This window comes from Ipomoea nil, unplaced genomic scaffold (assembly GCF_001879475.1).
Source record: "Ipomoea nil cultivar Tokyo-kokei standard unplaced genomic scaffold, Asagao_1.1 scaffold2926, whole genome shotgun sequence".
Taxonomy (NCBI): Eukaryota; Viridiplantae; Streptophyta; class Magnoliopsida; order Solanales; family Convolvulaceae; genus Ipomoea; species Ipomoea nil.
The window spans coordinates 2,221,756-2,238,888 of record NW_017619354.1 but is presented as its reverse complement, the minus strand read 5'-3'; the positions used below and the strand labels follow the sequence as shown (position 1 = coordinate 2,238,888).

At 31.9% G+C, this 17,133-nt stretch overlaps 1 protein-coding gene and 1 long non-coding RNA gene across 2 annotated transcripts; both read left to right on the top strand.

Annotated features, from left to right (window-relative positions):
* The first annotated feature begins 5,123 nt into the window (after nt 1-5,123).
* Nucleotides 5,124-8,607, top strand: LOC109162023 (transcription initiation factor IIB-2-like). The gene is made up of 7 exons (XM_019310665.1): nt 5,124-5,732; nt 6,069-6,093; nt 6,890-7,019; nt 7,110-7,240; nt 7,402-7,490; nt 7,785-7,861; nt 8,173-8,607. Exons 1-7 carry the CDS (start codon nt 5,389-5,391, stop codon nt 8,310-8,312), a joined length of 936 nt encoding a protein of 311 aa, XP_019166210.1. The 5' UTR covers nt 5,124-5,388; the 3' UTR covers nt 8,313-8,607.
* Nucleotides 8,608-15,621: 7,014 nt separating this feature from the next.
* Nucleotides 15,622-17,133, top strand: LOC109162027. The gene is made up of 5 exons (XR_002050996.1): nt 15,622-15,714; nt 15,823-15,888; nt 15,972-16,037; nt 16,463-16,573; nt 17,053-17,133. It is a non-coding gene; the product is annotated as an uncharacterized LOC109162027 (long non-coding RNA).

Genomic DNA, 17,133 nt, shown 5'->3' with positions numbered 1-17,133 from the left:
AATACAGTAGATTCATAATTTCTATACTGCAGATTCATAATATCTGTACTGTAGATTCATAATTTATGTACTGTAGATTCATAATTTCTAAACTGTATATGAACACTTAATTTGTCATAAGGTGGCAATTAATTTTGATCTCTTACCAAGGGAAACATTAAACTTATAACCTTTTACATTGCACGTATGGAGCATGTTAGTCTATGATTTATAATTTCAAACTATTAAAAGTCTCCATTAACAAATTGATGAATCAAACCTTTAAAAATTGTCACATAGCAAAAAGAGAGACAAAAATCGTCATTCTGCGATAACTAAAAGGTCCATATTGCTCATGTCAATAGTTGATCATTTAAATTACTATTTCATATAAGAGTAATATTTTTTTTAGTTAAAATGTAATACATTTTAATGCACATTGAGAAAATATGTTCTCAATAAAATTCTAGCCTACCTATTCTCCTAATCTCTGAAGTATTAAATACATAACTACTCTGTACTTACTAATGTATATATTTCATTTCAATAAATTAGTCAACTAGAGACAAGTCTGCATATCAAGTCTAATTTTGTTCGTGTCGGGTAGAGTTTTTAAGGATTCCCAAAGCTCGAATTTGAGACCTCTAGTTAATAGAGAAGAGGTACACGTTATATCATCCACGCCTCATGGATCACAAAAACATATGTCTCTATGATTTGCTTGTAACGATGCAATTGTAATTTATAAATTTGTAACAAATTTTAAATATCTTATTGTAAACAAAATGGAATTTTTGATCATATAAATTAAACATATTGCATATTCCGTATTAATTAAATCATCTTATATTCACTAGCTAGTTCATTGAACACTTTAATTGAAACCCTCTTTTATAACGGTTATTATAACTTTCAATAAAATTTTGTAAAATAATTTAATTGAAACCCTCTTTTATATTTTTTTAATACTAAAACCCTCTTTTATATAATTATTACAAATATAAAATAAATAATATAATATCTATTCAAAGATGATAATACAAAGATATCCAAAAATTAATAAGGTTAATTAGTTATTCTAATCTTTTTCATATGGGAGGTTGTGACTGGGTTCAAGACTTTTTCGCTTTAGTGAAGGCGATATTAACTCTTTGTACTTCAGTAGATTGAAAAAGTAGTTATGGACATATACTGCATTGTAATCATGCTTGCAATAGGCGCTAGGCGCTAGGCGGGCGGTAGAGTAGCGCCTAGCACCTAGGCGGCTAACTAAAAAAAAAAAAGAAAAATAGTGCACACACACACATATATATGTCATATACATGAAAAAAATTAGCAAGGCCGAGTCGGCCAGGTTAACTCGGCTAACTCGATCGAAATGGACGAGTTTACTCAGTCGAATTCGGCCTAGTTAGGCGCTAGGCGGATGCCTAAACGGCCTAGAGGCGCCGATTAATCGGTATCTCGACGAGATTTTTGTAACATTGATTGTAATAGAGTCAATAATAATTAAAATTTTAGAAACTAAAACCATCTACTAAAACTATGGATGTTTTGTTAAAATAGAGACTAACAGTGTTAACAATACGAAAGCTAAGTTTACGTGCATCATTGTCATTTGCTCCATTTTTTAACTTTCTTAGTTGCTACATCCTCATGAATCACTTACTAACCTCATACTTTTATACTTTAGCTACATACTCATGAATCATCTAAGTGTGCAGCTTTCTTTAACATTGTTTATACTTTATATATACTCCTCCTAGTGACATTTGTCTTTTAATTTGTTAACCTAATATATGAACATGATTACTTAATACTACCTAGGGGGTCATAAGGATAAAGTTTGGGAAGAATGACCAAGGATCGAGTCTTTGCAACGGCAGTGTGGGAGTAGCCTCTCAAAGTGAGGAGGAAAGCAAAAGTTTAGCCTCTATGGTGCAGTTGAGTTACCATGATGAATTATCATGATTTATATACATACTCCCGGATGTTCTGTCGGGTAGAGGTGACTAGATTTATGACTCCACCTAATGGCTGGTAAGTCAACATGATTTATTTAATATTCTTTTTGGTTGGGATATGGGGGTGAAGAAATTTTGCCTTTTGTAGGCAAGGTTTATGACTCAACCAAATATTGTATTTACTACTAGACATTAATTACTCCATGTGTAGGTCCAATAATTTAAGTAAAAAAGGTTATTTATACAATTAGGGTGAGATTTGTTATCAAGAATGTGATCATCCCAATCAAGTCGATTTGATGTTACGTTAGAAGTGCTTCCGACCAACTGCAGCCCGGCCGGATTGGAACATCCAAGCATATATTACACTTATTACAACAATTTTATTACAAAGTGATAGAACTAATTGACTCGGAATATGCTACATGAATCAACTAATTCCGCATAAAATATAAGGATAAAACAGTACAAAAGACGTAGTAATAATAAGTGGATTAATGTAAGAACACTACAAGTATACTATAAGACTAGAACATGATTTGTAATAACTAGACAATGACAATTTTTTTTTGCTATGTAAGGTGACAATATATGAATTGTATTTGATTAATAAATAAATTCATTCTTTTAACACGGTGTAAGGCCAACCGATTCATGGTAATCATTGAATAAAAAGAGATTTATCAATTTTATTGTATTTATTTTTATTTATATTTTAAATATTTATTTAAATAAATTTTAAAATCATTATATATATGTATAGGTTCAGATGAGAACACGTGGACGCATCCACGCCCTCCATTTTGATAAATCAAACGCTAAAATCTTACTAGTTACGTACTATTACTAATTCTCAAGTTTACAATGATTATAAAATGAACCCTACTCTTAATATTTTTCAATAATTATAAAATTGACTCTGTATTTTTTTTAACTAAAATATTCAACTATTGATGAATCCTGATGGATGGTTGAGTTCATTCCTCGCCTTATATATATACGTGTGCGTGTGTGTGTGTGTGTGTGTGAACTTTCAAGTTGACAATAATTATAAAATGAACTTTCAATCATCGCCTTGTGTCATTGTGTGTGTGTGCGTGTGCGCGCGCGTGCGCGCACGTGTGCATGTGCGCACTTTTTGTTATTATTAAATCTATCGGGATATTAAATTAAAATAATTATTTTGTATAATAGATAATCATTAACTAAACACCTCTCATATAAACTAAACACATTTTGAAAACACTCTCATCAATCTTACATTTGATCTCTAAGGTAATGTGATATGTGAACCAAACGCATCCTAATAAATATATATTTTGTACAAAGTAAAAATAATAATAAGAATCAAATAAAAACAAAAATAGAGAGTTGTGGGGTCCGCATGGCACCGGCTAACGACTTGGTTAATACCTTTGAAGTGCCCACAGAAGCAGACAAACCGTTACAATCATCTTATATTCGCGCTAACAAACATTAATCATGAGAAAATCATCTACTGATTGGATAATATAACGTTTTTGGTTTGACCACACATGACTACATGAGTAAAGACGATAAATATATAATCATTAGGCGGTTGGGTTAAACTAAAAACGTTATATTATCCAATCAGTAGAGTGTCGGTCCCTAACTTAATTAGTACACTAGCATGATACTTATAAGTAAAGATGGAATCTAATTTTTACAAGGGGGCTAATAATAACCAAGTCGGTAGTCGGTGACACGTGTGCCCATAGATGATTTCTTCATGATTAATGTTTGTTAGCGCGCAAATATAGGATGATTGTAACGGCTTGTCTGCTTCTGTGGGCACTTCAATGTATTAACCAAGTCGGTAGTCGGTGCCATGCGAGCCCCACAGCTCTCTATTTTCATTTTTATTTTTTTACTCTTTACAAAATATATATTTATTAGGATGCGTTTGGTTCACATATCTCATTACCTTAGATAATGTAAGATTGATGAGACTGTGTTCAAAATGTGTTTTTTTTTTTTTTTTTTTTTTGAATGCTACTGACTCTGTTACATTGTAGTATCTATTGAAAATGTGTTTAGTTTATATTAGAGGTATGTAATATTTACATGTTTGGTTAAAGGTTATCTATTATACAAAATAATTAATTATTTATAAAAATGTCACCATGTTTTTTTTTTTAAAATAGTGTTTCTAATTCGTTAGATTTGGACACGTGAACGGTTGCGATTTGTTCTCAGTTCTCTCTTGGGCATGTGGTCTCTGATTCGTCATATATAATAATAATAATAATAATAATAATAATAATAATAATAATAATAATTTAGAACTAAAATGTCAAAATAAGTAAATATACTTAAGAGTTTTAAAAAAACATATGACTTTCTAAGTGAGGAACAATCCGTTCAAGATCTAATGTTGAAGGCATAAGTGCAAACTTGTATATCACGTGAAATGATACATTGTTACATTCTCTATAAATAATAGTATATCTTGAATTAAATATGAAAATAGTATGTTTTAAAGGTCACTTTTTTTTTTTTTTTAAATAATATTGTATAACTTAAGGGGTGCTTGGTTCATGTTATCTCAAATTACCAAGGAATATATGACATTAGAATTCCATTAACATGTGTTTGGTTTAGGCTATTTGGGATTTTAAAGGAATGTCTTATATCTCCACATAAGCTATTTCTATTGTCATGAAGGAATGTGATTTTTAAAATTTTTTTTAAAGTTATTTAAAATTCTCTTGTAATTTAAATTTTTTACACCGCCTCTATTTAAAAAATATCATTCATCACTACTATTTAGGCCCACTTTTGTATTGTATTTTTAATATTTATTTAAATAAATTTTAAAATCATTATATATATTGTTGTTATTATTATTATTATTATTATTATACTAAAGTAACATAATTATTTTGTATAAAAGATTTTAACATTTAACCAAACATATCATTATTGCGTACCTCTAATATTAACAAACACATTTTAAACACACTCTCAGGAATTTTATATTCTCGAAGGAAGGTAATATGATTTGTAAACCAAACGCACCCTAATAAATATATATCTTGTACAGATAAAAACAAAAAACCGAAAATAGAGAGCGGTTGGGCCCACATGGCACCGGTTACCGACTGGAGTCTTAGCTTTTTTGTCTATATATAGACCCTTGACGCCGCTTCTGCCAGTTTACTTCTTCTCTCCCATACCAATTACCAAAGACAGCTTGGTAAGAAAGAGAGAGAGAGAAGAGAGAGAGAGAGAGAGAGAGAGGGAGAGAAGATCAAAAACAACAAAAACCTTCTTCCCCCTTCTGTCTCTCTCTAGACTCTACTCAACATAAATATATACATATACTTGTTTCTCGATATATATATATATATATAAATAAAGCACCGAGCACCGATTGCTGCGTTCTAGGGTTTTTCAGTTTGGGAATTCAATCGGATCTGATCTTATGGCTGACTCCTACTGTTCGGACTGCAAGAAAAACACGGAGGTGGTGTTCGACCACGCCGCCGGGGACACCGTCTGCTCCGAGTGCGGGCTCGTGCTTGAATCCCGCTCCATCGACGAGACATCTGAGTGGCGTACGTTTGCAGATGATTCTGGTGATCACGACCCGAACCGTGTTGGAGGACCCGTTAACCCCTTGCTCGGCGATGTTGGCCTCTCCACCGTCATTTCCAAGGGCCCAAATTCTAATGGCGACGCTTCTGTGGCCCGCTTGCAGAATCGGGGCGGTGATCCTGACCGAGCACTCGTTATGGCTTTCAAAGCCATAGCTAACATGGCTGATAGGTCGGTCTCTGAAATACATGTATTATTTTATATAATTTCTTCGAAGGTTTTAATTGAGAAAATCGGCAATGAGATCAAAAGAGTAGTTCAGAGATTAACTGATGATAAATGTTGCTAATTAAATTGGTAATCAGGCCAAATTGAAATATGGCTCTTCGATACTTGACGGTTCCCGAATCATCTTAGTCCATCTTAGTCAATCTAAGTCCATCTACGGGCTGTGGTTATAAAATATCAGAATTTGCCCTAAATTGGTTCAATTTTTTTTTACTTTTTTTTTTTAAAAAAAATAGATTTGTGATCATATAATTGAACTAACCTTCTTGTTCTTTCCAGGTTGAGCCTTGTTGCTACTATAAAGGTAATTTAAAAATGCTTATCCACAAGTGCTGCTTATTCAATTTCAGTTGCCGTGTTCTGTGGTTTACGTTGAGTTCTGCTTACAATTTTAGAACATGATGATTTCTTACCTGAGGAAATTTTGTCTGTACATAAAGGGCATCCTATAACTAATCCTGACTTGGCAAGGGATGGTTTGATTTGTTGCACCTGATTTTGAGGGAGTGATTTGTATTATTTATATTACCATAAATCTGCCAATATATTTTTACTCCATAGTTGAATATAGTAGTACTTATCCGCACTTTAACTTTGATGTCTAATAAACGTGTTGAAAAAATTGCTAGGCGCTCGAGCGCCTAGACGGCGATCACCCGGCGCCCGTGTATTTTTTATTTTATTTTTAAAAAATTTGTTTAATTTTTTTAAATTTTTTTAGATAATTATAAACTAGTGCTTTAATAGTTAATACTAAAATATTAAATATTAACCAAAAAAATATCTTGAGTTTGAACAATTTAGGGTTATTTTGCTCAAAACAATGTCACTTATTTTGTGTGAAATAACTCATTTAAAAAAGAAGAGAACAATAGCTAATTGGTTGACTAGGCGGCGCTTAGGCAGCCTAGCAGGCCAGTTGCCTAGACCACCGTTTACGGTGATACGCTAGGCGGCCGGCCAGCGCTTAGCGCCTAGGCGCCGATTAATCGGTGCCGAAACGGGATTTTTGCAACACTTCGTAAATGGGTTTATGAGCAAATGCGGTGCTTCAAAATAGCCAAGAACATTGTATCTCATCTTGTACTTATGAATTGCAGGATCGTGCAAGTGAGATTTATAAAAGGTTGGAAGACCAGAAGTGTACAAGGGGAAGAAATCTGGATGCTTTGGTGGCTGCTTGCATTTATATTGCCTGTCGACAAGAAGGCAAACCTCGCACAGTAAAAGGTGCGGCTGAGATTTTACTTGGGCATGTTGCTTTTTTATTGGTGTACTCTTACTGCTTATGAAGTTGACAAAATGTCTGAATTTTATTAGAAATTTGCTCGATTGCCAATGGAGCCACAAAGAAGGAAATTGGTCGAGCAAAAGAATTCATTGTGAAACAATTGAAGGTTGAAATGGGGGAGTCAATGGAGATGGGAACCATACATGCAGGGGACTATCTGGTGGGTATTAATGAATGCTATGACTCAAAACAATCTCATTTAATTAGTCTTTTGATGGAAGTGCTGAATTGTTTATGTTTTCTCTGCACTGTTTTGTTATTTTAATAATAAACTATTCTTTCAATATTAGTGCAATTCATGTTTTGTCCTTTATTCTTCAGCGACGTTTTTGTTCTAATCTTGGTATGAGCAATGAAGAAGTTAAAGCTGTTCAAGAGACTGTCCAGAAGTCAGAGGAGTTTGACATTAGGTACTTTAAGATTTTTTTGCACCTCATTATGATGAATTCCATTATTTAAAGATCTCTGAGTTAGTGAGTTTTATTCCCTAGTCAACTTCTATCTAGTATGGGGACTGTACAAAAGATTGAAATGTCATTGTTTGTATGTTGACAAAATTCCGCACTATATGTGGATGAGAATGAAATCGATATTTAGGAAAACAAGAGTTCGTTCCAAATTCCAATCACTCGTTGCTATCTAGTTATAGGCTTATACCATTCATATTTTCCATTCACTTAATGTTGATCCTTTTTCCTCTGCAGGAGAAGCCCTATATCTATTGCAGCTGCAATTATATACATGATAACACAGCTTTCTGATTCAAAGAAACCATTGAGAGGTTTGAGCACATGTTTTCCAATTTGTTATTGCATATTGTAGAACTAAGAAGAGCATATTAGGTTTTTTACACCCCAACCAAACCCTTACCAAAACAAGATAAAGTGGTTGTCTGGTAGATTAACATTAGCAATCAAGTACCCTCTACTGTTCTTTTTCTCTATGGTATAATTTACGTTCAAATCTCAAATTCTAAGTGAGTTGTTGATCTTACCTTTTGAGGTCAATAATGCCAAGAATTGGATGGAGTTGGTAGTTAAGCTTGCTGTGATTAAGATGGTATTTTGTTGATTAAAGAAAGTGTGTGTGCAGATATTTCACTTGCAACTACAGTTGCAGAGGGGACCATCAAGAATGCGTACAAGGATCTATATCCCCATGCTACAAAAATTTTACCGGAATGGTATACCAAGGACAAGGACACCAAGAACCTTTGCAGTCCCAAGGCATAAACACAGCCTGAGTGAGTCTTCCCTTCGAATTGATGTCGAGAGTCAAGTGTGGTTGAGGCATCAGAAACAGTAGGCAGTAGGAGTTTAGCTGGGTAATTTGGTTACCGGTATGGGATTATTTAAAAGAGAAGGAATTATTTAGTTAATGGATTGAAATTTCATTGTTACATTGTTTTCATGATCCTTCTTCTTATCCCTTTCTTCAATCCATACAGATAGCAATCCAATTTTGAACTTTGATTAATCAATTGACTGACGTGGTCCCTGATTGGAGAAAGGGATTTATTTGTCTTCTTTTCCATGTGCTATAATACCCTTCTTCGCATTATTCTAATCTAACGCAGGCCGGTTAAGAGCAGACTTTGATGGATTGTATGCCGAGTTTACTCATCTTTCGGTCAAAGGAGTTGACTTCAGTTTACAGTATTCTGAATTTGAATAGTAATAGGATGTCAGGCTACTCTCTGGTTAAAGTGACCTTAAAGAAGTTAATTTATTAATTATAGATTGAAATATTTACAATGATGATCAATGGAATGAACAAATAAACATTCCTTACAGACATAGAAACAATGAAGATCAATGGAATGAAAAATATTCTTTACAGTCAGATATAGAAATAATTCTTTTAGTAATGTTGCAGCAAACTTGTTTCGTAGATTATTTTACATATTTGAAGCTAAATTCATTAGAATTGGAGGAATTTAAGACTTCTTTGATATCATTAATGATATGGTTAAACGTATTCAAAACCGATGGTTGAAAGGTCTTGCATACAAACTAGGTATCTATTTTCATTCTTCTTTTCATTGAGAATATCTTAATCGGGCTGAACTGTATGTCATAGTTTAGAGCAGTCTCTTTTTTATTGTCGTTATCGTTGTTTAAGATGACATTCACATATGTCATGACCAATTTTATCGTTTCACACTTATGAGTTACTCATCAATTAAACCAAAACAGTAAAGAGAAATATACAAAAACTAGTAAAATTAAAATTCAGCAAACAAACTTATGAGTTACTCATCAATTAAACCAAAACAGTAAAGAGAAATATACAAAAACTAGTAAAATTAAAATTCAGCAAACAAAACAAAGAGAAATAGAGAAATACTTAGATCTGCTGGCAAGATCTGCTGGCAACATTAAAAATTCAAAAACAAAGCAAAGAAAAACAATTGGGAAACATAGAAAATTATAAGCCAAAATTAAAATCAAAACTAAAACAAAGGGAAGTAATAGTACCAAAAGGAGGGAGAAGCGATTAGTAGCGGAGCAAGGTGAAAACTGAAAGAGCAAACGATGAAGGCGGACCGTCTAGATGGAGATGGCTAAAGAGGGGGTAATTGGCGACGAAAGAGAGGAGTAGAGAAGAAATCAAACACCACCTCTGCTTGCTTCGCAAAAGCGGTGGTCATGTGAATGACTGAGCGGCGCAAGCAAAACCTAGAGAGAACCCTAAAGCAAGAGAGGATTTCATTTCTTTGCTTATTTGTTCTTTTTCTTTCAAATTCAATTTTTAAATAAAAAAAATCAATATTATATGTATGAAATGTAATAAAAGTATATTTGTTACTAAATGAATTACATTTTAATCTTTTAAATTATTAGTATATAATTGACGAGAAGCTTATTGATTACAATGTTCTATTACTTCTATATAGTATTTGTAATGTTTTTCCGGACCTCATACATCACATGCTACTTAATATATTTAATTGTACCCTTATTTTCTTTAGGGAAAATTGTATCTTTAGTCCATGAGTTATAATTAAGTTCCGATTCAGTCCCTAAGTTATGATCGTATCCGAGTTTAGTTCTTAATTACGAATAAAGTGGCGAGTTTGGTCTATAGCGTTAATATTTTGTTTGCAGCTAACGGAAAACTTCAAAACAATTTAATAATAGATGGGTAAAATAAGAATTTCATATTATAATCCCCTTCTTATGTTGAAACTCATTGTGCAACCGTCATTCTTTTCTTCTTATACCTACAATCAAAGGTCTTTTTCTTCCCCAAGCTCTAAAATCTCAAATTCGTCCACTTCCAAGCTGCGAAATTCATAAATAAGTTGTTTCTCTATTTTATATGTTTAATTAAATAATCAAGATTCTCCGTATTTATGAGCAAGAAAAAAGTAACTTCTTTATTAGTAGGCATTTTCATGTCTTTATTCGCACTCTGTAAATCATTTGTCTATTGCATCATGCATTTGTATAAATGTATGCATTGGACAACAAGAAAAGAGAATTTGAACTTTTCTTCACAACAATTGGAAACCCTAAATCTTAATGAGATTTTACAAACTTGTTTTTTGAAAGCCAACCAATGAATGATTGTATTAATGAATCAAAGCTGCAATGCAGTCTGGAGGGATAGAATCCTAATACATAGCTTGATCCTGAATAAAAGCTAACGAAGCTAACGTGTGCGCATGCGCATTAATCTGCCTAGAAACATGATTAAACAAGACATAATTAAAAGACGAAGCTAAAGTCCTACACTGGTCAACTACTACTCCAACATAGGACATTATGATAGTTGTATTCTGCCGTATCGCATTTCTCAGCTGCAAACAATCTGTTTGAATCGTTACAAACTTGTTAAAATTCTAAAATTTGTATAAAAAAACAACAAGACATAAAACCAAGCATATAAATCACACTTCAATGATATTATAATACCCAAAACACACACACACATTATAATACCTAAAAGAAAACACATACAACACACTATACAACTTCATAGAACCTCAAATGAGGCAATTTTGTAAAACCTCATATGATGTTTTGCTAATTTTTGTAAAATTTTTGCCAAATACTACATTTAACACTATAACAAAAAAAATTAAATCTACCAAATGCCATCAAGGTAGGAGATTATTTGCAAATCTTCTAATTTTTTTGTGATATATCTCAAATCCCCACAACTTGTGGAATAAATATAAGTCATACATGCGTGAAGATCTGCTCAACACAAAACTACATACTGATGATAAATGTGGAAAAAATGAAAAAAATATTTGATGACTTTAACTTAGTCGATAAAAAGTTATCACTATCAATCCAAGAAAAGTATAATAGAAAAATTTTAGAAGAATATAATATACAAGTCAGTGAATATTACTTGCTTTATGGAGAAAAATTAAATATTGAGTAGCGCATGACATTTGCTACTATGACAAGTGTCCTATCAAACTTCGATGAAGTTTTTTTTTTTTTTTTAAATGCGATTTTTAAGACGGGATACAGTCTTCTCATAAGTCATACCATTATTAAACTAAAGAGCACACTTGAAAATCATTTTAAAAACTAAAGACAACACTTGAAAATGTTAAAATCATTTTTAAAATAGAGAACATTGAAAATCATTTTTAAAAATAAAGAACACTTGAAAATTATTTTTAAAATTAAAAAACACTTGAAAATCATTTTTAAACTAAAGAGAACTTTTGAAAATAATTTTTTAAACTAAAGAGCACACTTGAAAACCATTTTTAAAACTAAAAAACACACTTAAAAATCATTTTGAGCACTCTTGAAAATCATTTTTAAACTAAAGAGCACACTTGAAAATCATTTTTAAACTAAAGAGCACACTTGAAAATCATTTTTAAAACTAAAGGACACACTTGAAAATCATTTTTAAAACTAAAGAGCACTCTTGAAAATAATTTTTTAAACTAAAGAACACACTTGACAATCATTTTTAAACTAAAGAGCACACTTGAAAATCATTTTTAAAACTAAAAAACACACTTGACAATCATTTTTAAACTAAAGAGCACACTTGAAATCATTTTTAAAACTAAAGAACACACTTGAAAATCATTTTTAAAACTAATGAACACACTTGAAAATTATTTTAAAACTAAAAAATAAAATTAAAAAAAACACTTAAAAATCTTTTTTAAAATTAAAGAACACACTTGAAAATCATTTTTAAAACTAAAGAACACACTTGAAAACTATTTTTAAACTAAAGAGCACACTTGGAAATCATTTCTAAACTAAAGAGCACTCTTGAAAATTATTTTTAAAGCTAAAAAGAATATTTGAAAATTTTTACTATTCATTGGTCAAACCAACTCTTTCTTCTTTGTTTATATTCTTTAGTATTTTTTAATTATTTTTAAATTTGATTTTTTTTTTTGTGTTTAATAGTTCTTTTAGTGTAGTTTCTAAATATATAAATTTTGTATACTAATACTAAACTTAACATTATGAAAAATTGATAAAATAACTCCAGTCAAGCCTCCTTAATCGAACCAGACACATAAAATGAGACGGGGGAGTATAATTTAAAAATGGCCTAATTAATTCAGCAATTATAGTGTGGACCGCGGTTCAAAAACGACGTCGTTTCTTTAAGTAAAGAAACAATGCGCCGTTACAGTTAACGGAGTGCATATTTTTTGGTGTGTTAATTACCAACTGAAATTACAGTGTATCTAAACTAACACTGCCTCACGTATTATTTTTATATTATCAAATGAAACTGCAATTGAATTGAAATGAAACTGTAGTTATGTTGAAATGAAACTACAGTGTATACAAAATGAAATTGAATAACAATTTCACATATTTGAGTGAATATTGCCCCAGCGAAACTGCAGTTATATCTGAATAATACTGCAGTTGTGTTGAAATGAAACTGCAGTGTATATAAAATGAAACTAAATAACATTTCACATTTTTTAGTGTATATTGTGCAATGAAACTGTAGTTATATTGAAATGATAATTTAGTTGTGTTTTAATGAAACTATAATGTATATAAAATGAACTAAATAACATTTTCACATATTTGAGTGTATAATATCAAATGAAACTGTAGTTATGTTGAAATGAAATTACAGTATATACAAAATGAAACTAAATAACAGAGTTATGTTTTGCGGAAAGGCGTGAAACAGCGCAAAACGGGTGATGTTTCTTTTCATTAAACAAAAGGACGTCATTTTGATGCATGGACTACAATACATTATGGACCGCGGTCCACAGTATAATTTTCCTAATTAATTACCCATGTACCTTTCTGTGCTAAGCCCAATTCATTAACCATCGGCCCACGTATAAATATCCGAGTCATTATATGTCACTTCTTTAAGTAAAAAGAAACGGCGCGCTGTTAGTTTTAACGGATAGCGTATTTTTTTGTATGTTAATTACCAACTGACACTACAATATACCTAAATAGACACTGTCTCTCATATTATTTTTATATTATCAAATGAAACTGCAGTTATATCAAAATGATATTGTAGTTGTGGTGAAATGAAACTGCAGTATATATAAAATGAAACTGAATAACATTCACATATTTGAGTGTATATTGTACAATGAAGCTGTAATTATATCAAAATGATCATGTAGTTGTGTTTAATAAAACTATAGTGTATATAAAATAAAATTAAATAACATTTTCACATATTTGAGTTTATAAATATCGAATGAAACTGTAGTTATATCGAAATGAAACTGTAGTTGTGTTGAACTAAAACTGCAGTGTATACAAAATGAAACTGAATAACAGAGTTACTTTTTGCGGAATGGTACAGAATAGCGAGAAACGGATATCGTTTTCTTTCATTAAATAAAACGACGTCGTTTTGATGCGCGGTGCATAATCGATTATACACCGTGGTGCACGATATAATTTGCCTAAATATCCAAAGCCTAACCCTTGTTCGGACAGGCAGACCACAAGCCCCTTCTCTCTCTATGAGGCAAATTATGTCGTGCAACCGTGTGCACCATGCATGGTGCACACGGAATTGGATTCATAATTTATATACTATAGATTCATAATTATTGAATTCTATATTCACAGTTACAAAATTTTATGTTCATAATTTTCAATATTCATATTCTCAATTATTGAACTTTGTATTCACAAATCACTGAACTATATGTTCATAATTTGATAATTATACAATATAGAAATTATAAATCTACAGTATAAAAATTATGAATTTATAATATATGAAATTATAGATCTATAATATATAAATTATTGATCCAATTTTGTGTGCACCTTACAAGATGCAGTCGGTTGCAAAGCATAATGCTCCCCCTCTATGATCTGTCCGTACGCTCTCATCTCTCTCTAAAGTATCTCAAATCTCCTTCGATCCCTTCCTTCTCCGGCTTTAAATTTCAAAATCTCCCACGGATTAAATTTTTAAGTCGGCGCCGAAGGTCGGCTACTCGGCTATTTATTTAGGTTTTCCTATTTCCGATTGCTCTGTCTCGGCTATAGAAGAGGGCAGAGAAGGGAAGCAAAGGAGGGGCCATTAATGGATTCGGAAGAATTGGAAGGAACTTCTTGAGGTGCTGGCATGGAAGGAAGGATTCTCCCCTTGATGTCATTGCCATCAACGACACCGGACCCGGTGTCAACCAGGCCTCTCACCTTCTCAAATACGACTCCATCTCCGTCGACGGCAAGGTCATCAAAATCGTAATCCCCTCAACCTCCCTTGGGGGTAATATTTTATCATATTTGATTATTTTAATTTATACTCTACATTCCCAGAGGGGCGCAGTGTTTTCTTCAATCCAGTTGACATTATATTTGTATATAATGTTACTCTTTGTATAATTGATCAGGTTGAACTGAAGGCTATGTGGGAGGTGCAAAAGAAAGAGCTTGAAGAATTAAACAGTAAAGCCGATGAGATATTAACAGGTAAATCACCTTGTGTCATTAATGCTTTTTGATTAATGAATTTGAACTTCTCTGTGGTAGGATCATGGAAATAATGGTAGTAATCTTAGATGTTTACTGTATACAACCATTGTCCGTTATTGAAAATATAGTCTACGAGTGTGAACATTCCTGTGACTACTTAACAACTTAATGGTAGTAATCTTAGATTTTCAGCGTTTTAGTTTTTAAAATGTTTTTCTGCATTTTTAAGTGTTCTTTTTAGTTTTTAAAATGGTTTTCAGCATTTGGAAGTATTCTTTTTAGTTTTTTAAATGTTTCTCAGCGTTTTCAAGTGTTCTTTTTAGTTTTTTAAAATTGTTTTAAGAGTTATTTTTTGACATTTACTTTCTTAATCTTGTTTTTCCTTCATTTCTGGGTTCTTTTCACTTTGATATTTTAAAAATGATTTTTAGCGTTTTTAAGTGTTCTTTTTTAATTTTAAAATGATTTTTAGAATTTTCATGTATTCTTATAAGTTTTTAAAATAATTTTTTTTAGTGTTTTTAAGTGTTCTTTTTAGTTTTTTTTTTTTTTTTAAATGATTTTCAGTGTTTTCAAGTATTCTTTTTAGTTTTTAAATGATTTTCATTGGTAGATATGGAGTATTTCTAAATTTTTAGATTTTTCAAAAAGCTAGAGGGGCAGGTTCCCCCTCCTTTCCCTAATTTTGCCACTGGGTGTGGGATAGGTACCTACATTGTGCACATTGATTTTGCCTTGGCTATGAAATTCTTAATGTTGAATAGTCTGATTTTGTGTACTGATTGCATGTTATTTAATTTTATCTTGCCAATAGGTTTCTGATGCGGATCATATTATGCGGTTCATATCTGGCCTCTGTATGGCCATTCCCTTTTTCAAGGTAAATACCACTTAAGCATTTGAATATTTGACAGTCTCCAATTTGTTTCTGCATTCAGTTACCTCTTAATGTATTTTTTTTAGAGGGGAGCATCAAGCAACAAGTTTCTTAACTATCTGAACAAGCAATTTTTTCCTGTTTTTGACAAGGTACTGCTTGAGTGACATAATCTATGTTTCTCATTTTGTTTTAATAATAATAATAATATGATAATTAGGGATACTTCATTTATTTTTCTTTTTATTTCTGCATTGTGAATTATCTCTGGTATATAATCTGTGTTCCTATTGCAAGGACTATGTTTGCAAGTTGGCTATTTGAAATGTTTTATGAAAGCTGGTTAATGAATTTCCATTTTGGAGATAAAACATATTATGATGTTTATGTGCTGGTAATTATTTAATGATGAAATGTTATTTTATGATGTAAATTGGCTTTCACAAGGCCTTGTTCAGCAACTACAATACATCTTGTAGAACTTCGTGTATTTCATAATTCAATTTTCGTTTTTTCTTTTCTTCATCTTGGATTATTTTGGAACTATTAGATGCAAGTAATACTTTTATATACTCAGCTTTGAGAAGAGCGAAAGTTGGACTTGCTGAAGGATGTAGCAGATTGTTCCCCCTATGCAAACCCACAAGATTCTCGTCAGCTTCTTTCACCCATTGTTCAGCTTCTAAAGGTAATGCCATAATATGTGAAAGAGACTTGCATATTTGCTTGTTCCTCCTATGCGAATCTGCATGTTTGGTGCTTTGGCAGAGTTGAAATGGCAATTTTCTGTGATCATTTGACTTTGCTGTTTTCAAACTTCTTCAAATAATTACACAATGCTGTACCTGTTGCTAAAATGCATTCATGGAACTTGCGTTTCGAGATTAGTTATAGTAGTAGTCTTATTCATGGGACTTGCATATGGGATCCTTGCTTTAGATGTGATCTAGTGTTTCAATTTTTTGGTTTTACCAATTCATTGGGCAGTTTATGTTCTTTTGCACCTTTAGAATGCAATCCCTTAATTCTTGGCCTTTACTCACAGATCTTAGGTCTTTTTTGAGACAATAATATCTGTTTTTCTTCTATGCAGTTGCTATACCTTCATTTTCGTATCGGGATACTAACATTCTCATTGAAACTTGCAGTATCTAATTTTTGTCTCAGAAATACATGGTTCAGAGAAAGACTGAAGAAATAAACTTTACATATATTGAGTGCTTGTTGTATGCATTTCACCATCTGGCT